This window comes from Neomonachus schauinslandi, chromosome 5, assembly GCF_002201575.2.
Source record: "Neomonachus schauinslandi chromosome 5, ASM220157v2, whole genome shotgun sequence".
Taxonomy (NCBI): domain Eukaryota; kingdom Metazoa; phylum Chordata; class Mammalia; order Carnivora; family Phocidae; genus Neomonachus; species Neomonachus schauinslandi.
The window spans coordinates 21,081,440-21,106,660 of NC_058407.1; the positions used below are offsets into that span (position 1 = coordinate 21,081,440).

At 36.4% G+C, this 25,221-nt stretch overlaps 1 protein-coding gene across 1 annotated transcript in view; it reads right to left on the reverse strand.

The window, feature by feature from the left end:
* Positions 1-24,725, reverse strand: part of GAS2L3 (growth arrest specific 2 like 3) — a 36,969-nt gene extending 12,244 nt beyond the window's left edge. The window contains exons 1-5 of the mRNA XM_021687556.1: positions 24,682-24,725; positions 10,389-10,436; positions 5,239-5,407; positions 4,035-4,150; positions 1,815-1,956 (exon numbers count right to left, since the gene is read on the reverse strand). Coding sequence (XP_021543231.1) covers positions 1,815-1,956; positions 4,035-4,150; positions 5,239-5,407; positions 10,389-10,412 — 451 coding nt within the window. The 5' untranslated portion in view covers positions 10,413-10,436; positions 24,682-24,725. The remainder of the gene's footprint in view (positions 1-1,814; positions 1,957-4,034; positions 4,151-5,238; positions 5,408-10,388; positions 10,437-24,681) is intronic.
* Positions 24,726-25,221: the final 496 nt, after the last annotated feature.

A 25,221-nucleotide genomic window follows, 5' to 3' on the forward strand; every position in this document is an offset into this window, starting at 1 on the left:
CAGTGGAAATGGCAGTTCTTTGATTCATTAATATCATCTATTACATACCCCAAGCACAAAGTATACCCTTCCAGAGCAATAAAAAGGCCTATATTTGACTTTAAAATCCATACCAAAAGGAATTTGTCCTGCAATTTTTATTAAACTTGTTTCTCTAAAAGTAGCTTTTAAGCATACTTTAAGCATAGCGTATTTGTTTTTTTTAATTGCTTTGATTTCCTAGCAAAATGTAAAAATTTAGAGGCTTATCTCTGAAACCTTTAGAAAGTAAAAATACTAGTTCATCAGTTAAATGCCTAGAAATGAATTACTGTTACTGGCAGTGCTTTAATATGCTGACCTTCAGGACAGTCACAAGATGGCTTCTACTAACAAGGAGAAATATACAATTTTATATCCTTCCAGAAACAATAAACTGGAAACTAGAGAATTCAAAGCATTTCCTCTTTCCTTTGATCTCTACAACCTGCATATGCCATTAATCAACCTCATTGTCAATAACAATCAGCACACCTGGATTAAAGCAGGGTGCAAAATGGGAGGTAAAATAGTAACCCCTTACATTTTTTTAATTGTATACCGGATAGGAATATCCAGAGGCATATCAAATGGGTAGCAGTGGGAGCAGCCTACCCTGTGTGCAGGCAACAAGGGTGTGCACAGTCAGAGAATTTTATTTTATTTTGTTCTGTTTTTAGTTTATTTGCTCAGTTTATGTTTGGCATAGAACTATGAACAGATGGTTACCTAATAACCTGAATCTTTGCTTAAGGCAGTGAACTAGTTATTCCTTCTTTTTTTAATTCAGAGAATTTTCAAACTATAATAAAACCACCTAAAAATTTGTTTGTTTTTTATTATCACCATGAACCAGCAATTCTAAACAATGTCAGTGATAAAATACTTCTCTCTACCAGGGAACCCTACTACTCCCATGATCTTCACCCACCCTTGGTATGCTACTGCTCCTATCAAAACATTAAAAATTCTATGTGTGTATGTATATACATATATAAATGCTCTAAGGAAATATATATATAGTAGTCTAAAACTTAGCTAGCTTCCACGTTAGTCACTGCACAGATGCTTCTATTGACTTAAAGTAAATGAGACAATATGTCAATAATTCTTCAGTAGAGCATGACTTTTTAAAATGAATTGTCAAAAACATGAATCGTTTAGACAATCAACTTGACAGCTGCTGTGTACAAGGTAAATCTAAATACCATGAGTATATCTCATTTGGCCTTCTGTTATTTCTATAATTATCCAGTTAAAAAGAAATTACTAGTAATTTAGGCTTTGGTAGAGTAATTCTTGATGAAAACATTAATTAGCAAAGCATTAGTCCAGAACCTTTCCTTGACCAACTCATTTAGGAAGTAAAATATTTCAAGGGCATTCTAAATATAAAAGATCGGGCGCCTGGGTGGCTCAGTTGGTTAAGCGACTGCCTTCGGCTCAGGTCATGATCCTGGAGTCCCGGGATCGAGTCCCACATCGGGCTCCCTGCTCAGCAGGGGGTCTGCTTCTCCCTCTGACCCTCCCCTCTCTCATGTGCTCTCTCTGTCTCAAATAAATAAATAAAATCTTTAAAATAAATAAATAAATAAATATAAAAGATCTTTATAAATAAAAAGCTTAATATATATGGTTTAGAATCTGATTCTCCAATTGTTTTACATATATTTAAAGTATAAATTTTTCTAGGAAAATGAGATACAGCATTTGAGTCCTTATTTGGAAAAAAAATTACATGTGAGACATACAAAAATACCCTAATAAACATTAAACACAGTGATAACAACACTTACCTAAACCTTCAGATTCAAAGAGGTAAGTCTCATCAACCCCAATGTGCCTGCACCAGTGAAGGAAGTTTGCAGTGTTGTCTCTAGCAAAGAATGAACCTGAGGCAGCATCCTTCTTACAGGGCACTTTTCTCATTGGAAAATTCTGGAAAAGATGAAAGAATAATTTCAAAAACTCATATGAAGGATAATTTCATTAGATATCCATTTTAATATCACTAAATAAATATGGCTAAAAAGTTCACAACATTAGGAGGAAAAAGTATCTTCAAAAATTATTTTATTTTACTTTAAGTATATTCCAGAAAATGACTCCTAGGAAATCAATCTATTCAAAATTAGCAGTATGTCAAGCATCTCTAACCTCTTTCTTCTTAAAATGACACTGGGGTCTTAATTAAAACAAAAAATGACAGTCTAATAATTCCAAAGCGTATCTCTAAATGTCTCTCCATACACAGTTCAATACAAACACAAAATTATTGCTATGTTAAAGGTTAATGGACACACTCATTTTTGCTTACTTCCTTATTTGCATTCATAAATATGGTTCTGAGTTTCTTGAGGAGACTGTCAAATAAGGAAGTAGTAGCCCATTCTTAATTCAAGTTCTTTGAAAATTAACAGTCTAAGTTTTATAGAATCCTAATTTTTTAACTATCTGGACTAAGAATAGTTAAATAATCCTGCTGAGGCAGAGGGGTTTTAGTTCTCTTTTAAATTTTTACTTGAAAAAGCAATTTATGCTAAGATTTTTTAAAATGCAATAGGCACAATAGGGTATAAGTCTGTCTCCTACCTCTACCACTCAGTTCCTCTCACTTCCTAGAGATAACCACTATTACCAGTTCCTTCTATATCTTTCCTGTTGTTGTATTTTCCAGAATTAAAATGGCCTTATGAGTTTTTCTAATTGTCAAGTGAAATTTTCTCACTCACGTTAGTAAGCATCTCTATGCACAAGGATACACATATCTGCACCTACAGAATGCTACACAAACATGCTAGTCCACAATCTGATCTGTGTGTGTATGTGTGCAGACACACTTAACAACAGGCTGTAGGCATCTTTTGAGGTGAAAAATAACAGATTATTAAAATAATAATAATAAATAAAATAATAAATAATAAAAAAATAACAGATTATTAAAAGAGTCATTTCTAATGAATGGATAATGCATTCCACTCAGTTTAGGTACCATAATTAATTTTTAACAACTTCTTTATTGATGAGCATTTAAATTGTTCTTAACTTTTTCTGCACAATCAAGTTCTTTGAAAATTAATTTGTGAATTTGTAGTTATTTTCTTAGAATAAATCCCTGGGGGAATTATGTATCAAAAGATGTGCTTTACTTTCTATATATATATATATATATATATACATATATATATCTCACCCGCTGACTCCCAGAAAGATGATAGCAATTTATATTTCTACCAACACTAGGTGAATATCCAGATGCCACACTAAGAGACCCCAGATCTCATAGGTGACCCATGTTTGATGAAGAGAGGAAACCTTATCTAGTTCAAATCATGATTTCAGGGTCACCGGAGGAAAACTGCCTAAAAAAATTATTATTCATTCAATCAAATTATAGAATTTACCACCAAGACAAAATATGGGGAATATAAAGATGGTGATGATGATGGTAGTAATAATAGCAGTAAAAATAATAACTGTGTGCCAGGAACCATCACAAGCTCTTTTCTCATTTAACTCTCACAAGTAAGAGTATTGTTCTCAAGGAGAGATAACTACTTACTGGATATTTACTTAAACTAGGCACAAACCTAAATACCATCTATACATTTCTTCATTTAATTTCATTAAATCCTTGCAAATAAATCTGACAACATAAATGTTAATTCTCCCATTTTGCAAGATTAGATAAATTACCTAAGGTCTTATACATAGTTAGGTGGAAGTTTGCAACCTTTCAGATAGAAATGTACATAAACAAATTAATATGTACCAAGGTATAAAATCACCTACTGTCAGGGTGCCTGAGTGGCTCAGTCGGTTAAGTGTCCAATTCTTGGTTTCGGCTCAGGTCATGATCTCGCGGTCATGAGATGGAGCCCCACGTTGGGCTCTGCACTCAGTGTTGAGTCTGCTTCAGATTCTCTCTCTCTCTCTCCTTCTGCCCCTCCCCCTGCTCGCTCTCTCAGATAAATAAATAAACAAATAAAATCACCTACTGTCAAACATGTTCTTACCCTGGGTTCTTCAGAGTCACAAGCTTTTACCATGTTTTGAAGAACATCAATCAGTTGGCATAATAGTACTCCATTATCAAGTTCTTCCAATAATCTTTCTGCCTTAACTTCAGTACCTAAAAACATATTTCAAAGTTAAGATTCTACTAGAAACAGTAAATTCAAACAATATGGTTAAAATTTAATTAAACGTAATTAGATTATAGCTGAAACATGAGACAAATATTAGATCAGACTCCAAGTATTCACTCTTAGAAGCTATAGTTAAAACAGATAATGCAAAATTAAGACAACCAAAACAAAAATATCTCTGATGTAGCAGAAAAAATAAAATGACATTTTATTTCATTTCCTAAAAACGAGAATGTTTTATATTTCACTATTAACTGTTAAAGTTTTGATTCACTGCACATTACTACTGCTTGCACAAGAAAAAGATTCTCCATAAATAAGATGGATTTTGTTATGATTTTAAAATTAAAGATAATAGCTAACAAACACCCAGAGAATACCGACTTTTTGCCTCTAAAATCCTTTCTTTAGAATCATTATTATTACATAATAAGCTTTTCAAAAATTATCCAAATCATCAAACTGATATGAGAACAACAGAGTGTGCAGTGTTTTTAATTATCTTGGAAAGGCCATAGATGAAATTCTGTGTTTAAAAGAGAGCGTTTTTCTGTGGAGAAAGTTCAGAGCACTCCCAGTCTCTAACTGAGTAAAGAAAATATGAAGCCACATATTTTCCAAGCTGATACTTCCTCCTAGGTTTCACATGCCTTTGCCCCTCAATGCCTCAGAAGTAGCAATCATTTTAACTACAATATATATTCCCCTCAGAATCTCATGCCTTATATGAGACGGGGGTGGTGCATTGGTAATAGAGACCCCAAATCAGATCTACACACTTAAAAAAAAAAAGGTTTTAACATTAATAATGATAATGTTGATTATTCAAAGATTACTACAGACCGCTTCTGTTAAGCCTCAAACTGCCTTACTATCCAAGCCCTAAGGTTCGGGGTGAATTGGAACATCTCCCCAACTAGAATGTAAGCTTGTGAGAACAAGGATATCAAATATTCCATTCACTAGAGTATTCCCAGCCTCTGGAACGATCACTCCTTGACAAAGAGTAAGATTCTCAATAAATATTTAGTAAGTAAAAAACTACAATTTTGAGTATCTTTTCAAGCCTTACCTAATAAACCAGATAGCCAGATTGACAGATCTTCTTGCATGGGCAACAGGGTGGCTTCATGCCTCACAGCTATCCACTCATCATACTGACAAACATCAGCCAAACCTGGCCCGTGTCTGGGGGTCAGAGGACTCCGTGGACTTAGAGGCAGGTCTTCTCCAAACCACACCTAGAGAAAACACCAACCAAATGGATGCAACCTTTTTAAAAGTTAGTATAGCCCACACTTATACTCAAATGATGAATTATAGACCATATATAATATACATATGTCTAAAACCATAGCAGTTCACTGAAAGTTCATAAACTAGAAGCAAACTATTAATCTAGAAACTCGACACATTTTCAGTATTCAATACTGTGGTAAATCAATGAATGGATTCTACTACTACCAAACTACAAGATAAAAGTCAACAAATAATATTTTTCCTTCACTGGCTAGCTAACTAGTTTAAGTTTAATAAGTTACTTGAACCACAGCTTCAGCCTCTCAGCTATAAAATCAGCCAATGTAACCTGCCTTACAAGATACATCTTTGTAGCATCTAGCACTGGGCCTAGCAACATTTGTGGTATAATGGATAAATGAATGAATAAATGCATAAATGGCATTTTATAACTTCTGATCATAATAACAGTGTCATCTTAAAAAAAATTCTAAATAATCTGGTATGTCACCTGATTCTTTCATGACCCACAATCTAAGAATGGTTTTTACATTTTAAAATGGTTGTTATATAAGTACCTACAGAATAGCCTCAATTTTGCCTACTGACTCGCAAAGCCAAGAATATTTACTACCTGGCCAATCCCTGGTTAAGAATAAAAACTGACATAAACATACTATCAAACCAACACTTGCAAAATTTTGAAATACAATTAGATATGTTTTAATATAAGATTATTTAGAGAGAAGACTTTCATTTCTCAATTCAGGAAGGGGTATTTGAGCTCAAGGGAAGTGATGAGGGATTCTCACTGGAGGGAAGCTTGAAATGAAGGGTCAGAGCTTGAGTGAGATGAGAGAGTGTCCACACATGGGGACAGTATCAGACCCTGAGTAGGATGAGGAGGGTGTCCCCAGGGGAAGATGGGGGAACATCCCAGCGCAGGGTGTCAGAGCCCAAGTGAGCTGAGAAAGCCATCAACTCAGGGAGGGAATGGCAGCAACAATGGGAGATTGTTATATTCACATGGATTTATCAAATGGAAGCCAGGTTTCTCACTGCCAAAGAAGAGAGTTACAACTCTTCTATGGAGTGAGAGAAAACTAGAATGAATCCTATGGTGATTGGAATATCTTTTACCAGAAAGCAAAGAAGGGCTCAAAGAATGATAGGGACAAACCAAAAGGACATAGAAGTCAGCATGAAGGGACTTCTACTGGCTAAATCAAGAGCAACTTGAGGATCAAACAATAATATAAATGGATTATAACACACTGAATAAAATAGAAAACTATTAGTTCATATAGATATAAATATATGAATAAACTGGGATTTTGATGAGGAATGAGATTTTTATATAGTTTCAAAGTACTTCCCCACAAAATACTTATTACAAAGAGAAGAAAGAGTAATTTTACAGTAGAGAAATCTGACAGACAGCAACTTAACCAAGTGACAGACGTAAACACCATCAATGATGGGACAAATCAAAATCATATTCCACCTGAAAGGATGCAATGAGAAAACACAGTATCCCTCTGTCATATTCCTGCCAAAGATGCATAAACTGAATCTAATCATGAGAATACAACAGGCAAATCCAAACTGAGGGACATCCTACAAAATAACTGGTCTATAAAATTCAAAAATGTCAAGGTCATTAAAGAAAGCAAAGATACTCTTCTAGACAGATGAAGGGACATGACAACTAAATGTGGCATGTAATTCTGAACTGGATATTATGGGAACAACTGAAAATACTTGAATGTGCTCTGAGTATTAGGTGGCAGTACTGTACCCATGTTAATATCCTGGTTCTAATTATTTCATTGCAGTTGTGCAGGACGATGTCCTTATTTGTGAGAAATACATACTAAAGTATTCAGAGGTAATGCAGCATTAGACTGGCAACTTATTCTCAAATGGTTCAGCAAACAAATATCTCTGTTCTACACTTAACAGCTACTTTGCAGGTTTGTGATTACTTTAAAATAAAGGTTTTTTAATTTTTAAAAAAAAAAGAGATATGAGTATAGGTAGTACCAACTGAATCTATTCCCTTCTTGATTTTTAAATGTAGATCATTTTCCCTCTAAAATATATTAAACTTATTGAGGTGTGTTTAAGGCAAGTCTTACTACCTGAAATCAAAATCCATAACACCATTGTTTATCCAGACAAACTTTGGAGGAAAAAAAAAGAAAGAAAGAAAGAAAGAGCTGCTTCCAAGTTTCTATGATGAGAAACAAACAGATTAAAAAAATCCCAAAGGCAAAGAACGAACATGAATACATACCACGAGAGGCAAGCAGGAGTAGTGAAACTCAATAAAAATACCCAAAGTTTAAAAAATAAATAAATAACTTATTTGAGGGCCATTATTTCAGGAACTAAGAGTAGAGATTAGGGAATGAACTCCTAAATATATAAAGATCTTATAAAGTTTTAGGAAAAAGACAAGATGTCTTTTTTACTTATTTCTCTGAATTCTCTTAAAATTATTTCAAAGGGAGTATAGCAAAGATTTACTATCTAAATCTTGCTTTCATAAGCATGTCTTATTTCTGTTTGTAACCCCAGAACTCAGTATAAGACATAGCACATGGTAGTCAGTTAAATATTTGTTGAATAATTGAGGACATTAGCAAATGACCTTTGCACCATCAAAATCAAGATGCATCTTACAGTTGAAGGTATTTTATAGCCAATAGAATGTTACTTGTCTTTTAACCATTTGGCTGAGTTGAAAAAAGGCACAGCAGTTGCAAATGTTTGTCAGGGAAAGAGGTGATATAGTTAGAAGGGTGGTTTTGGAAAAAATCATGTGTGAAAATGGAGAAGCTAACATTAACAGAAGCCATTCTAATTTCTTGTCACATTAGGGAAAAGAGGACTTGGATTCTCCTACTCTTGCCAACAAAACCTGGGGTATAATACCCTGGGCTAGTCAATAGCATATTAATGTTGTTAAAAGTTAGATGTTAATAGCAAAAACTGCATGTATAAAGGTTGTTCTCAAACATGTGAAAGCTGTCATTTGCAAAGATTCTTAATCCACAGGCAGTCTATAGATGAACTTGAGTATGTACATAAACTTAACTTACAATTAGGCAAAATTTTATGCCTATATACAAATGGACCTTTTCTTAGTTCATAGCTTTTTGTCAGATTCTCAAAGGGGACTATGTATGACCCAAAAGAGATCAGGAACTATTGTTCATTGATTTTTAGACTGTATGTTTATTTACTAATCAGAATGAAAGATACAAAAAAAAGAGGGGCAAGGAAGATCTTAATGTAATAAATTAGGATATCAATTGATAAGCTATCTATTGGATGTCTCCTCTCTACAAGGCACTTATGAATAACTACATAACTGTCTAATATAATTAGCAGAGAAAGAGGTAAAAATCCTACAAAGTTTTCACACTCATCAGGGAGAGAAGCAAAAATGTCCATGATCCGATGTCAAGAGTACTCTTGGAGAAGAATTAAAAAAGATGGATCTGTACACTCTAGATCAGAGAAGGTTTCATGGAACTATAAAACAAAACTATGAAGAAAGACACCAAGTTAAAATATTAATGGCATTAGGGTAGAATGGTCAATGCAGCAATTATAAAAGGCACCCTATAAAGAATCAAGAAAATATAATTAACATGAAACTGATGACATTTCTGAGACTTAGATAAAAAGAGGATAAATAGAAATAATCAGATAAAAAATGGTTTTGAGTAATAAAGGAGTTTTGAGCATACTCAATGTGGATTCGAGAGGACCCAAAGAGCAAGAATAAGACATTTTGGGAGACTGCCATGGGCTCCCAAGTCCCAAAAGGAAAAGAGTATAATAGAACTCTTTATTAATAGAGTAGATATAGCTGCAGAGTACACATAGGAGGGAGTATAAGCAGGATCATATTCAGAACTGTTGTTAACATTTGATAAATAAATTAGTCTTCACCCACTGTCATCTTGATAAGCCTTCTTTCAAAAGAAACAAAGGAAGGAAGGAAGGAAGACTTTCACGACACAGGTATAATCTCCAGTTTTATAATGTGGAGAGTTTTGTTATACCAATGATACAACCAAACTTCTGAAGTGTCTACTATGCAACATACATTCTAGTAGGCACTTTGCTCATGTTCTCTCATTGATTCCAACTGATTTCCTCAACAATGACCTCACCTTGGAGGTGAGGAAGCAGAGGTAAAATAAATTGCCAGAATCTCACAATCAGAGTGGCAGAACCAGAACCAGAAATGATTGATTCTAAAGGTCTCACTTTGCAAGGCAAATTATAGTATCAACTGCTTGTATCTTTATAGGTAGAATTTCAATGTGATTTTTATCTTTAAGATTCAAGCATACTCTAGTTATATCAAAAGAAAACTTTTAAAAGAATATAAGAATAATATAGTAAATACCAATTCTGGAAATCATTCAAATGTAAGATTATTCTGGTTTGTCTAATTATCTCCATCTTGCCTCCCCTCACCAAAAAACAAACAAACCACCACCACAACAACAACAAAAACACTTTAAATTTTAAGTTTTGATGCCTGGTCATTTAGAGGCATTACTGGGCACAGGCATAATTATCTAAAATAAATAATTTATAATTGTTTTCATTGAGAGCTCTTTTAATTACAAATACATACTAAATTGTAAGGAGAGGAAAACTATAAAATGTTCCAATTCTCTTCCCAGGGTAGTAAAAGTAAGATGGACTCACCAATTCTAAGGAATTTTTGACTCTTATAAATAATTTGTATAAATGAAAGCTTAAAATTAAAATCTTTTCAGGACTAGAAAGTTAAAATATAGTAATCCCTGTTATTAAAATTTAATGCTTAAAAGAACTAGTACAGTAAAAACATTTTGGGATAATTTTAGTATTCTACTAATTATTATAATTTTATATAATCTCACATAATTATTATCTCATAATTTAGATACATATTTTTCCAAGAAAAACACTTACTTGAATTGCAGGTTGCATGGTCATCTATATTGAAATGAAATTGCTTTTCTGAAAATAGAACAAAACATTAATATGCAAATAATGGTAGTTTTCCTACTTCCCAAGCCCCCAAATTACAAGGAATCTGCTTTAGTCTCCTATTTGACTGAAAACCTAAAACTTTTTCTTCTATTTGGAATAGTGTGACTGTAGGAGAATTCAATAATCACTCCTAGCTTCTCACTTATGAAAGTATCCTCATTTGAAAGAGGAAAACCTGAAACACATTTAATACATAGTTTCTGGCACGAATATCAAGGTAATTCTTGAAGCATCTGGCTAGAAAAATAAAACTGACAATAAAACTTAGCACATATAAAAGTCTCCCCAAATTTTCCCCTGTAAACATAATAATGCAAACACCAACAGCACAACAACTGATACTAAAGTCAAGCATCTCTCATCTGATTTTTATGAAGAGATCATATAAGTTCATCTGGACTAAGCTAAGCTTAGCCATTAGCTTCTTCTGCCAGACAACAATAAAGACAGACATCAACTTTAACTATAAAACAATACTCAGTGCCTTTCCATAATAATTTTTCATAAGCTATTTTCTCCATAAGGTACTAAAGACAAAAAAAAAAAAAAGAAACAGCAATTTTAACTCCAAAGTACTATTTTTGAAATCTATAGAAAAAATACAATTTTAATTAATTAGGTTAATACAATTATTTAATGTATTTTTAGATGGGAAAAAAGGTGAAGAGTTTAAAAACACTCAGGATAATAGAGACTATATAAAACCTAGGATTTTTGATTGCTTATAGCAGCATAATACACTAGTCTATTTTTTATTATAAACCACCATTAAAAAATTATAAGAAAAAAATAAAAATGGTCTATAATGCTGTCAATTTCCAAGGAAAAGTTACTTTCTCCTCTAAGTTATACCAAACATACCTCATGCACAGTATCAACTACACACACCACTTTCCTTTCAGGAACATTTCCTCTGGTACCAAAGTTGAACTTGAGCTAAATCTAACTGAAAAGTCTAATATTACATCACGTTTTCTTTGCGGGAAGGCAAAGGACAGAAGAATGTCCTTTTTGATGTCATTTTTCCTTCTCTCTACCATAGCAAAAGGCCAAAGTACAATTGAGCATCACTAATGAGCTTGTTATGCTTCCCACGAGCTAATTCAGTGGGGAATACATTTTCCTTTAGCATAAATAATCCTTTGTCCTCAACAAAGATCCACAGTAAGAAGCTTCCGAGACCATTTTTTAAAAATGCAGCAAAGAAGCTGCTCCCATTAAAATAAGGAGTCCCACACAATCAGACAAGAGCTTTAACAGTTGGAACTGCCAACCCAAAACAAAAGAGGGCCTAAATTATAAGGCGTGTGCAAAACAAGAACAGTGACACATTCACAAAGAAGCTATCAAAAGAATGTTTAGTAGTTGCACTTTTTATGGAAAATGCAACAAAACTGGTTTTATGAAAGAAATGAAGAATTTGTGCACAACCTTCAGTCACTTGAACTTTAGCAGAAGAGTCTTTTATATACATATTTTTCAAAGCATTCTTCTTGTGTAATGCAAAGAACTACTTTTAAGATGACAAAAATATAACCATCTGAATTACCTTTAAAAAGAAATTTTCTAATGAAATCACACTCAGATAAGCTATAATGTATCTTCATATATGAAAAACTATCCCTTATGCAAATATATGCTTTTATTGGGAAACTTCTATAAACTGATGAGATTGTATCAGTGAATCAATTAATTAATGAATACTCATCATGTCCCAGAGAGCCAGTTATTGATATTTTCTAGTCATTTACTATTCTTTTCTAAACCATTTTTGTGTCCTTGGGCATTTAATCCCAAGAGTAGCATCTATTCTATAGTTACCCCGAGTCTGCATCACAACCACAATTCTTGCCTCTTACTCATTTTGTTACTACCTATTTTCCTCTTTTTTATCTTTCCCTAAAAGTCTCAGTTTCTATTTTTCTCACATAAACCAATTATGCTGAATCAGCAACACTTCATTTTTGGAGCTGCATCTCAATCAGCAAATCATTGCCTTTATTTTGTTTTGCTTTTGTCTCTCTCTCTTTTGGGAGGAGCATATTTCAATTCTTTGCCAACTTGGGAAGTCTTTTCCCTTAGATTTGGGCAAAAAGACCTCTTGTGACCAAACTATACTGTAACCCTGCTGGGAATCGTTCACAAGACCAGGAGTTTACACGGAGATCTTAAAGGAAGAGTACTAAACTTTTAAAATCTGAGGAAAACAGAAACACAGAAGGCACTCACTCATCCACCTGATGAACAGGATTTTGACCTAACCCACTCATCCTAGAAACAGATTCAGTCATGAGATCCTCAAGATCATTTATGGTTAGCCTCTTCATACCAGTTTGACTTCAGATCAGAATGGGGGGAAATGCCAACCTGTTGAATGGATCCTTTTTCCCATAGCTGTAGGCTATGAAACTGAGTACATTTTTATCCCCCACCCACATTATAAGATATGATGGGAGAGCATAAGGTGGCATAGAGCATTCCTAGTACAAATCGGGGGGGGAGTTTGGAAAAGAATGGCAAAAAGGCAAAGAAACACAGTAAGTTTTTTCAGAAAAATAATGACATTAACTGCCACCATACCACATTTAGCACTCAGACACCAGATTATTGCCAAAATACATAAACTGCAGGGATACGATACATGCCAAAATTGGGATAGTGAATAATGCTTATTGCTGAGGAGAGGGAGGAAGATGAGACTGGGAAGGAATGCACAGAAGACTTTCAACTGTACTGGTAAGATTTTATTTCAAGATAAATGGTGAGAACACAGGTGTTATTATACTAGTCTGTACGCCTTTCTGCATGTCAAAAACCATTTCATCATTTTTTAATGCTTCACTCAGAAAAACAACTGAAGAAGATATCCTCTCTGATTTGTTCGGGGGTGGGGGCGGTATTTTCTTAGATTTAAAATCTTTGGTTAAATATTTCCTAATTGCCTAATAGAGAAAATAGAAATGCTATAGCTATACCAAAGATATTTCATTTTTTAAATGTATACTAAAATGTGTACTAGAATGGTAGTAGAAAGTAGCAGACACATCTGGTTTGAATTCCAGGTCTAGCATATTAGCTATATGACCTTGGGGTGCTTAACTTTTCTGGTTCTCAGTGTTCTCATCTGTAAAATGAGATACCACCACCTCCTTCATATGGTTATTATAAAGATTAAATGAGATGATACACATGAAGTACCTGACACATAACTACCACTTAACAAATGAGTTGGTATGATTAATACTATGATGAGACATAATTATAGTTCATTTAATATAACTTATCAAATTAAAAAGTGATAAGGCTAATAATACCCAGAAATCATTAAACATAATATGGGAAGCTTCTTTCACTAACAGATAAATAAATATAGTTATAAGTGAAAGCAAAAGCTTTAAAATAGCCATGTCATCATGGGGAGGATACTCAGATATGAATTTGTGACTCACAGTTCTCTTTGCTAGAATAAAAATCTTCAGGAACTTATCTAACATTGGCCCTTTGCTCCATTCAGCATGTCTCCTCATTATCCTCACTCAGTTTTGTTCATTTCTGTGGCTACATCACTGTTCAGGCTGTATGCTTTTCCATGGGGTGTACATTCATTCATTGATTCAACAAGCATTTACTCTTCCTCTTTAATGAACTAGAACCACAGCCAAGAGACACAGTAGTGAACGTAAAAGACATGTGACTGCCCTTATGGAACTAATACACCAGTCGGGAAAATTTTAAAAAGCAGCCACACAAATGAATACACAGTGTTAAATCATGATAATTTTACTTTGAAGGAAAGAACAGGGAATGAAACAGCAGGGGCCTACTTTAGACTTAGATTTAATGATTAGAAATGGTTTTACTAGAGGGAAAACATGAATTTGAAGAATGGTAGGAATTAGGGAATGAGAGGAAGAATTCTAAGTACAGAGAATAATTTCTGCGAAGACTCTGAGGAATGTGGCACATTCCTAGAACTGAAAGAAGCAGGTATGGCTGCAGCATGGACAATGTGGGGCTTAGGAGGGGACTGAAAAGTTAGGCAGCAGCCCCATCACACTAGGCCTGCTGAAGAAATTAGGTTTTATTCTAGGTGCAGTGAGAAGCCATGGGAGAACTTTAACCAAGGGAGAGACAATGTAATTCTGAGTTTCAAAAGAGCTCTTTGAGGGGCAGAGAGGAACACAACAGTGAAATAGTGATGGGTTTAAGAGAAAGGGGGAAGGAAACAGAAAGGGGAGTGGATAGAGATGTGGGGAAAAGAACCAGGGGAAACAATGAAAGGAGACACAGAAAGGGTAGAAACAGTGGGACCATATAGGAAATGGGAGCACACGGGAAAAGAGATGGAGAGGAGCCTGGCAGAGGAAGAGTTAGGAAATCTGCAGGACTGCAGTAGCTCGGTGACAAACGATGGTGACTGAGCTAGAACACAGACAAAGTCTCCACTCAAGAGAAGTGGATGGAGTTTATATCCACTGCAGTCAGAACCAAGACCTGATAATGGTTAGAGAGGAGCGGTGAAAGGGAGGGATGTAAGGGCAGTGTGAAATGTCAAGTATGACTCCCAGGTTTCTGGCTTAAGCAATTGAGTAAATACATAGTGGGAGCATTTACTGAGCTGAGGATGATATGAGTATGAACAAATCAAGGCAGGGAACACAATAGGTCAAAAGTGCTGTGTTTCGGTCATGTTTAATTTGGGAAACCTTTAAAGACATCCAAGTGGAAGTGTCTGTCTGGCAGTTGGTAAAACCAATCTAGAGCTGAGAAGAATGTTCAAGAGGAGGTAGAAATTGTCAGCAAATACTTGGAAGGTAAAGCCATTGAGAAGAATGAGATCATCTGAGAAAGAAATGGAGAAAGCAGTGATAAGGGCCTAAGAACAAGTCCTGAGAAAATCCAAAATTTAGACATGAGACAAGGAGTTAGCACAGGAAATAGAGAAAGAATAGTTGAGAAGATTCTTCATTATCTCAGCTAACCCAGGCTTATAATTTGTTTGATGTACCTCCTCCCAGTAGCCCTTCCCGACTTGCCTGAATTACTTCTGATTCTATCTTTAGCTCTTAAATTCACATAGTGACTTCCCCAATCACTTGCCTTTACACTGCTTCATACCATTTTCTGTTATTTCTGTACATTGCTTTGCCAACTATATTTTAAGTTCCTGGACTGCTGCTGGAAGCAGTATTAAAAGAAGTAGTCAAGCCTAAAGTTTAGGAAACACTTTTGGTAGGAGAAATATCAAAATCTCTAGGGAAAATTGGGTTGTCACCCTTCTTCACAGTGTTTCTGTTGTGGAATAAAATGTGACAGGAGCTTGAAAGCAGCTACATAGTAGACAAGTATCTACTCGGAGACATTTTTTTTTTGTATTCTTTATTATTTTTATTCATTATTGACATGAATTGATAAACGATTTTGCCTCTCACCCAGCATGTCCAAGGTGGAATATGTACAGTGGTTACTGAACTGTGTGGTACCTTTACCAGCAGGTCAAGTGAGATGCCTGATAACCAAAGGAATCACAAAGAAAAAAAAAAAAAGACTAAGAATGGTGTATAGGCGGAGGGTCCAAGTGAAAAGGATAGGATAGCTTTGCCAAGGGGCATGGATTCTGGATGCAATGTGCTACTCAGGAATTTGTGTGCCTCAGTGGACAAGTACGTTTTTATCACATCTTGATTAAACTCTATTTGTGGTAGACAGAATAATGGTTCCCCAAAATGTTTACCTCCTAATCCCCAGAACCTGTGAATATGCTACCTTTGTGGGCAAAATGGGCATTTCAGATTGAGTAAATTAAAGACTTTGGGATGACAGATTATCTTGGTAGGGCAAATGAATCCACAAGAGTCTCTACAAGAGGGATGCAGAAGCCAAAATCCCTGATGAACATAGATGCAAAAATCGTCAACAAAATATTAGCAAACTGAATTCAACAATACATTAAAGGGATCATATACCATGATCAAGTGGAATTTACTTCAGAAATGCAAGGATGGTTCAACACTCACAAATCAATCAACATGATATACCATGTTAACAAAATAAAAATCATATGATCATCGCAACAGATATAGAAATAGCATTTAACAAAATTCAACATCAATTTATGAGACAAATTCTCAAAAGAGTGGGTATAGAGGGAACATAACTCAACATAATAAAGGCCATATATGACAAGCCCACAGCTAACATCATATGGTCAAAAGCTGAACATCTTTCCTCTAAGATCAAGAACAAGACATGGACGCCTAGTCTCACTTTTATGCAACATAGTATTTGGCAGCCATAGCCAAAACAATTAGACAAGAAAAAGAAAAGTATCCAAATTGGAAAGGAAGAAGTAAAACTGACACTATTTGCATATTACATGATATTATATATAAAACACCCTAAAGACCACCAAAAAACTCTTAGAACTAATAAATGAATTCAGTAAAGTTGCAGGATTTAAAAATCAATACATAGAAATCTGTTGTTTCTAGACACTAAAAAAAGAGAAATTAAGAAAATAATCCCATTTAGAGTTGCATCAAAAAGAATAAAATACCTGGGAATAAATTTAACCAAGGAGGTAAAAGACCTATACTAACTGAAAATTTTAAGACATTGATGAAAGAAATTGAAGAAGATGCAAATATATGAAAAGATATTCCATGCTCTTAAACTGGAAGAATCAATATTGTTAAAATATCCATATTACTCAAAGCCATCTACAGATTCAATGCCATCCCTTTCAAGAGTCCAATGGCATTTTTCACAGAAACAGAACAGAACAATCCTAAAATTTATATGTAACCATAAAACCCCAAATAACCAAAGCAATCTTAATTAAGGAAGAAGAACAAATCTAGAGGCATCACTCTCCTTGTTTTCAAACTATATTACAAAACTGGAATAATCAAAACAGTATGGGGTAGCTACACTTGTGGTGAACATAACATAATGTATAGACTTGTGGAATCACCATGTCGTACACTTGAAACTAAAGTAACATTGTGTATTACATATACTTCCACTAAAAAAAAAAAAAAAAAACAGTGGTGCCTGGGTGGCTCGGTCTGTTAAGTGTCTGCCTTCGGCTCAGGTCATGATCCTGGGATCCTGGGATCGAGCCCCATGTCAGGCTCCCTGCTCAGAAGGGAGTCTGCTTCTCCCTCTCCCTCTGCCCCACCCTCTCACTCGTGCTCTCTCACTCTCTCTCTCGCTCTCAAAAAATAAATAAATAAAATCTTTAAAAACACACAGTATGGTACTGGCATGAAAACAGATATATAAATCAATGGAACAAATTAGAGAGCCCAGAAATAAACCCACACATTTATGGTCAATTTATAACAAAGGAGCCTAAAATATGTTAGAGTGAATGGACAGTCTCTTCAATAAATGGTGTTGGGAAAACTGGACAACCACATGCAAAAGAATGAAACTGGACCACTATCTTATACCGTACACAAAAATTAACTCAAAATGGATTAAAGACTTGAATTTGAATGTAATACGTGAAACCATAAAACTCCTAGAAGAAAACATAAAGGTAAGCTCCTTCCAAGCATCAGTGTTGGAGATGACTTTTGGATCTGACTCCCAAGGCAAAGGCAACAAAAGCCAAAATAAATAAGTGGGACTACACAAACTAAAAAGCTGATGCACAGCAAAGTAAACCATCAACAAAATGAAAAGGCAACCTACAGAATGGGAGAAAATATTTACATATCATATACCTGATAAGGAGTTAATATCCAACTCAACTCAATAGCAAAACAAACAAACAATCTGATTAAAAAATGGATAGAGGACCTGAATAGGTATTTGTCCAAAGAAGCATACAGATGGCCAACAGACACATGAAAAGACACTCAAAATCACTAATCATCAAGGAAATGCAAATCAAAACCACAATGAGATATCACCTTACACCAGTCAGAATGACTATCATCAAAAAGACAAGAAATAGGGGCACCTGGGTGGCTCAGTTGTTAAGTGTCTGCCTTAGGCTCAGGTCATGATCCCAGGGTCCTGGGATCAAGCCCCGCATCGGGCTCCCTGCTGGGAAGGAAGCCTGCTTCTCCCTCTCCCACTCCCCCTGCTTGTGTTCCCTCTCTCGCTATGTCTCTTTCTGTCAAATAAATAAATAAAATCTTTAAAAGATAAAAAGACAAGAAATAACAAGTGTTGGTGAGGATGTAAAGAAAAGGGAAACCTCATGCACTATTGATGGGAATGTAAATTGGTGCAGCCACTATGAAAAAACAGTATGGAGGTTCCTCAAAAAATGAAAAACAGAACTACCATATGATCCAGCAATTCTACTTCTGGGTATTTATTCAAAAAAAATGAAAACACTAATTTGAAAAGCTATATGCATCCCCATGTTCACTACAGCATTGTTTACAATAGCCCAGATACAGAAACAACCTGTGTCCACTGATGGATGAATGGGTAAAGATGAATACAATAGAATATTACTCAGCCATAAAAAAAGAATGAAATCTTGCCATTTGTGACAACATAGACAGACCTTAAGGGCATTATGCTAAGTGAAATAAGTCAGATAGGGAAAGGCAAATACTGTATGATCTCAATTATGTGGAATCTAAACAAACCAACCAACCAAGCTGATAGATAAAGAGAACAGATTGGCGGCTGCCAGAGGTGGGAACTAGGGGGTGGGTAAAATGGGTGAAGGGGTTCAAAGGGTACAAACCTACAGTTTATAAGTCATGGGGATGTCATGTATAGTATGGTGACTATAGTTAATAATACTGTATTGCATATTTGAAAGCTGCTAAGAGTAGATCTTTAAGGTCCTCATCACAAGAAAAAAATTATAACTCTGTATGGGGATGGATGCTAGCTAGATTTATTATGGTGATCATTTTACAATACATACAAATATCAAATCATGTATGTTGTACATATGAAACTAATATAATGTGATGTTAATTGTATCTCAATAAAAACAAACACATTTTTTAAAAAGAGGGATGCAGAAAAGTCAGAGAATAACGTGAGAAGCAGAAAAACAGATCTGAGTTGCCTCACTGCCAGCCTTGAAGATGGAGGAAGGAGCCCAAAGGAACACAAGTCCTTCAAAGCTGGAAAAGGGAAAGAAAGGGACTTCCTCTGGAGCCTCCAGAAAGAAGGAACCCCATCTTTTTTTTAGCTCATTTTAGATTTGTGACCTCCCAAACCATAAGATAATAAATCTGTGTTGTTTTCAACCACTAAGTTTGTGGCAATTTGTTCCAGCAGTAATAAGAAAGTAATACACAGGAAGCTGTGCCCAGAGGGTCAAGACATTTGACCCCAAGAAAGCGATATGCATCCAGAACATGATTGGAAGATATAGTGAGTCCAACAGATTGAAGCAATGAGAAAAATGGCACCAGTTCATATAGTATGCTAAAACATAAATAAAACCAAACAAACAAAAAATGCAAAATTTATAGGTAAAACCCATCGTGCTAAGTGTTCTCCATCATCAAATGGCCCTGCCTTTGTAAAACTGAGATCATTTATTCATTTACTCACTCATTTAAATATTTACAAAGGCTTCCTGTGTTTACTATTTCAGGGAATAGCACCAACATTCACCAAGTTAAATAGGTCATTCTTGATTCCCTCCTCTCCCACGCCTCTACCGCCTCCTTGCATCCCTCAGTCAAAACAGTGACCACATCTTGTTGCTTCTAACTCTAAATTTTCTCTTCAATATCTATGGCCACCCCTCTAGTTCAAGCCACCATCACCCCTCTCTCTAGGTTTACTGAAACAGCTTCCAACCAGTCACCCTTTCTCCAGCTTTGCAAGCCTCCAACCTGCTCTTCATGTGCTGCAGCCAGATTGAGCCTTCACAAACCCTCATCTGAGGACACCTTTCTCCTTCCCTACTTAAAACCCTTAATGACTCTCCAATTCCTTCAGGATAAAGCCCCAACTCCTCAACAAAGCTAGCAAAGCCTGATAGATCCCCTCTAGCCTCTTCTCTTGACCCTCACACTCCAGCCATACTGAACTTCTTTTAGACCCTTCAAGCATACTCTCTCATCTCTGGGACTTTGCACCTGATGATCTATCTACATGCAACAATCTTCTGCCTCCTTTCTTCCAGACTCATTCCTACCTCTCTTCAGATTCAATTCCTCTAAAAAAACACTTCCCAAACTCCCTCCCTAATTCAGGTTACATAGCAATATATGCTTTTATTTTATTCTATACTTTCTAAAGTAAGAACCTTCTGGAGGTAACATTCTCCATTTCTTCTACTGGGTAGAAATTAGTGCTAAAATTAGTACCAGAATTACTCCTAAATACAATAAATGTTGCATTTATCACTAAAGGGAATATGAAACAATAATGAAGTAAATCTGTGGTATACCCATTTAAGGAAAAAGCAGCTTCTAAAGCAGATAAAGATTTTCAAGAGAAAGAAGATTCTTACAGCTTCATAAAAACATCACATGTTATTTGCAAAATTATAAAGACTATTCATTTGTTGGGAGTCTTTGATTTTCTATTTGAAATTTTCCTCTTGCAATGTTTTGTAGAGATTCAACCTGAATAACTTAATTTCATGTTCAATAGAACTATTCGTTTATCATAAAATTTTTAAATAACTTAAAATCAGTTTACCTTTATATATGATAAACTAAAAGACTCTATGGAAAACATACCCATACACAAACACTAATATAAAGAAATGTAAAAACAACATAAAGCATCTACTAACAGGAAACTGCTCAAATAAATTGTCATACATTCAGTGGATTCATTCAGCCACTTGAAAAAATAAGAGCTATATCTACTGATATGAAAAGATGTTATGTGACCAAAAGCAATCTGCAGAACAGTATGTATAATTATGTTACTGGAATCACAATGTTTTCTAAATTGGGGGAGGGAGGATATAAAAAAAAACTTCTGAACACAAACAAGTTTTTCAACAGCCAATTTTATTTTTAGAATCCAAAATAGTAACAAGTCATCTATCAAAAGAAAAGTCATTATGTTTGAAACTATATAGAGTGAGCTCTTCAAACATAGTCAATTGTACAGTGTTACAGAAAAGTATATGTTGTGTGATAATATGCAGAAATCTCTATCAGTCAGCACTTCAGCAATATCTATCATATGACTGATGGTCATAGTACTATAAATTCCTAAGATGCTTTCAACATCAAAGACAAATTAATGTTTAGTGCATATGCTACATTTTATTACATCCTAGTTCTTCGGAAATTAGTAATTTATTGATAAAATAAATGGTAACTTTCTGTTAAAACAACCTACTATGTAACAATGTAATAACATGAGAAAATATTTTGTGTTTTTAGAAGGAGAAACACTAAAGAAATACAAATGCAATGACTGCCTTATCTTGTAAACATGCCTCCTGAGGTATTTCTTTATGGCATTTAAATTTCAATTAAAAATTGTGAAACTGGAAGTGAGATAAACTTACCGACAGACTCAAGTTTCCTATTCTCTCAAATTCTATGTACATCACATGGTTCATTAGGTATGTAAAGGTGTATCTGATATCAAAGTATAGAAAGCAATAGGTAATAAGAAGAAAGTAAAACACATGAACACAGACATGTTACTGAAAGTAAACTATAACAATACATACTAACCTTAACCCCTGACTTTCCTCCTCAACAATTGGCTTGAGAAAAATTATTGAAATAACTGAACTTTCTTAACTCCAAACTTGAGATATACAGGGGGAAAAAAATAATAGAAGAGTGCTGCATAGTAAAAATATAGTGAATACACCAAAACTAAATGGGAAAATACAAATTAGGAAACATTACTTCTGAACTGGCCAATTCTCCAAACACCATTGGACTCATTTAGTTTTTAGTAATAGCATGTATGTTGCTGACATTCTTCTCTTATCGCACACTTTGATCTACCATCACAAATTATTTCTTACTATTTTTTTTTTAAGATTTTATTTATTTATTTGAGAGAGAGAGACTGAGAGAGAGAGCACATGAGGGGGGGAGGATTGGGAGGGTCAGAGGGAGAAGCAGACTCCCTGCCGAGCAGGGAGCCCGATGCGGGACTCGATCCAGGGACTCCAGGATCATGACCTGAGCGGAAGGCAGTCGCTTAACCAACTGAGCCACCCAGGCGCCCTCTTACTATTTTTTTTATTAATGAAGTATTCAAAAATAAAACTATATCCATGGCAGAAATGAATCTGGGCCATACAAACAACTCTGCGCAGAGAAGTTACGTAATGCCAGGAATATAAATAAAGGGCAGTGTGACACACAAAAAAGGGGGTGGACTGAATTCCGAGTGGACTTAGTAGGTTATTTGCTTTCTCTGAGCTTCAGTTTCCTCACCTGTAACATTCAGATTAACACCAACTACATTACAGGATTACTAAGAGGTTTAACATTAATGTAACTAAAGCACCTAAAACACGTACCTGCACTGTCTAGGTAATAATGTGTTTGATAAATAGCAACAGTTACTATGCTTACAGGTATTAAATTAATCAATGAATAAGAGCTCATCACTGCCTCTGGCACTACCTTTACCTCCTGTGCCTCTCAGGCCCTTGAGTGTAGCTTGAAACTTTTTTTTTTTTTAAAGATTATATTTATTTATTTGAGAGAGAGAGACATAGCGAGAGAGGGAACACAAGCAGGGGGAGTGGGAGAGGGAGAAGCAGGCTTCCCGCTGAGCAGGGAGCCCGATGCCGGACTCCATCCCAGGACCCTGGGATCATGACCTGAGCCTAAGGCAGACGCTAAACGACTGAGCCACCCAGGCGCCCTGAGTGTAGCTTGAAACTTTTTATCCAAATTAAACAGCATAGAAATAATAATAGCTATATGTCAGTCACTGTACGAAACTATTTACATGGATTATTTCATTTAATCCTCACGGCAATCCTCCCATTGGTAAGGTAGGAACTATTATTAACCTTCTTTTACAGATTAGAAAATTTAGGCTTACAAAGATTAAATAACTTGCCTAAGGTCATACCCACGGTAAAGCCTGATTTCAGAGCCTGCATACTTAGCAATTTTGCTATACTAAAAAGAAATATTACTTTTAATTCAATAATGTCAAAATAGCAGACACCTACTATCCAAAGCTGTTAATGAATTTTTGAAACACATCCATCAGACAACTTGTATCAGAATCTATGCTAGAAGATTCTCACCAGTTTCCACTTTTTCATTCAAATCCAACCCAATCTCCTCCCAAAGAAAACCTGAGGTGGCTAGAATTCCAATTCCTAATAATTTAAGTGCCAAGAAAGGTGATCTTATAGCAGTTCACCAACTGCTTATCTTCTGATAAAGTAGTTATTAGCGCTCTTCACACAAGCAAAACAAAACCCAAAGTGTGACTTGGACTGGGCCTGCAAAAATACATCTCTTCACTTGAGAACTGGATCAGCAACTCCGCCATGCATACTACAAAGCACTCTTAAATCCATAAAATTCAACTTGAAAAGATTAGTTAGGAACCAGGAGGGACTGCGTGAGGAAGGACACCTTCCAAAAGTTTCCCCAGATTTCCAGGGCAATCTACAAGCCTTCCTTTTCTTTTTCAATACACCCCCCAAGGCAGCCCTCCAAACTAAGGGCTGTAGCTGGGAAAGCAGAGCCCTGCCTGGACTGGAGAGAACAAACAGGGAAGAGTCTGTAAACTTTGCTAGAGGGCAAAATGACCGTCTGTGTCGTTCTCTTTCCAAGGTCAGTGACTTCATTAATTCTTCCAAAGGATGGTGTTGAGTAATCAAGTGACCCTATATGTGCTCGGCGCCTGGGGATAAGGGTACCCCTGGAGACGTTCAACTAGCTTCAGGCTCTGATCTCCCTCTCGTTTCTAAAGCAGACCAGTAACGGCTCGATACCTCTTCCCCAACCTACTAGGTCCGCACCTGCCGTCCCCCGCCCCTGCACACCTGTTGCCCCTCGCACCGCACCAAGGTGGGCTGGAGAGGGCAGGCAAAACTTCACCTTGACAGCCCCAGGGACCAATCAGAGGACACGGCTCTCGCGGCGGGCCAATCGCAGAGTGTCTTGGATCCCGCAGCTCCGAGACCCGACCAAACCAGCGCTTCGACTCGGCGGAGCGCCGGGGGTTCTCGAGCCCGCAGACTGAGGCGCGGCAGCCCCAAGAAGGCGAGGAAAGGCTCGCGAGGAAAAGAGAAGACAAACAGAGAAGTACTCACCCGACCTGGCGCGGGATGGTCACTTCTCCCTGCAGGGTGACATGTCGGTTCAATCTGTGCGAAGCTGGCACGCCCCTGACCAACTGCCGCCGCCTCCGCCTGGGTCTCAGGGCTCGCCGCGGTTCGCTGCCTGTTTCGAAACGACCAATCAGAAGGCGGAGGGGGGCGTGGCCGGAGGCCCCGCCCCAGGCCGCCGGGAGCACGCGACCCGCGCGCGCGTCTCAGTCAGCCGGGTGCGCCCCGCCTTCCACCGCTTGGAGTCTCCCAAGTCTGGTGCCCAAGCCCCGCTTTCCACAGAAAAGCGAAGTGGCTTGGTCACGGAGCAGGTCCCCCCCCCATCTGGCCCTTCGGCGACCTCAACAGCCCCGATATTTGTCCCGATAGGCAGAAGAGGTGAATCAACGTCGTCTGTGAGCATTCTGGAGAGTTGCAGGGTACAGTTCAAGGGTGTTGCCCACTGGAGATCTGGCTGTAGTGAGGGCGCCACGGTTTCCGGAGACAAACTGTCACCAGTAGGAATAGGAGTCCTACGGAGAAACC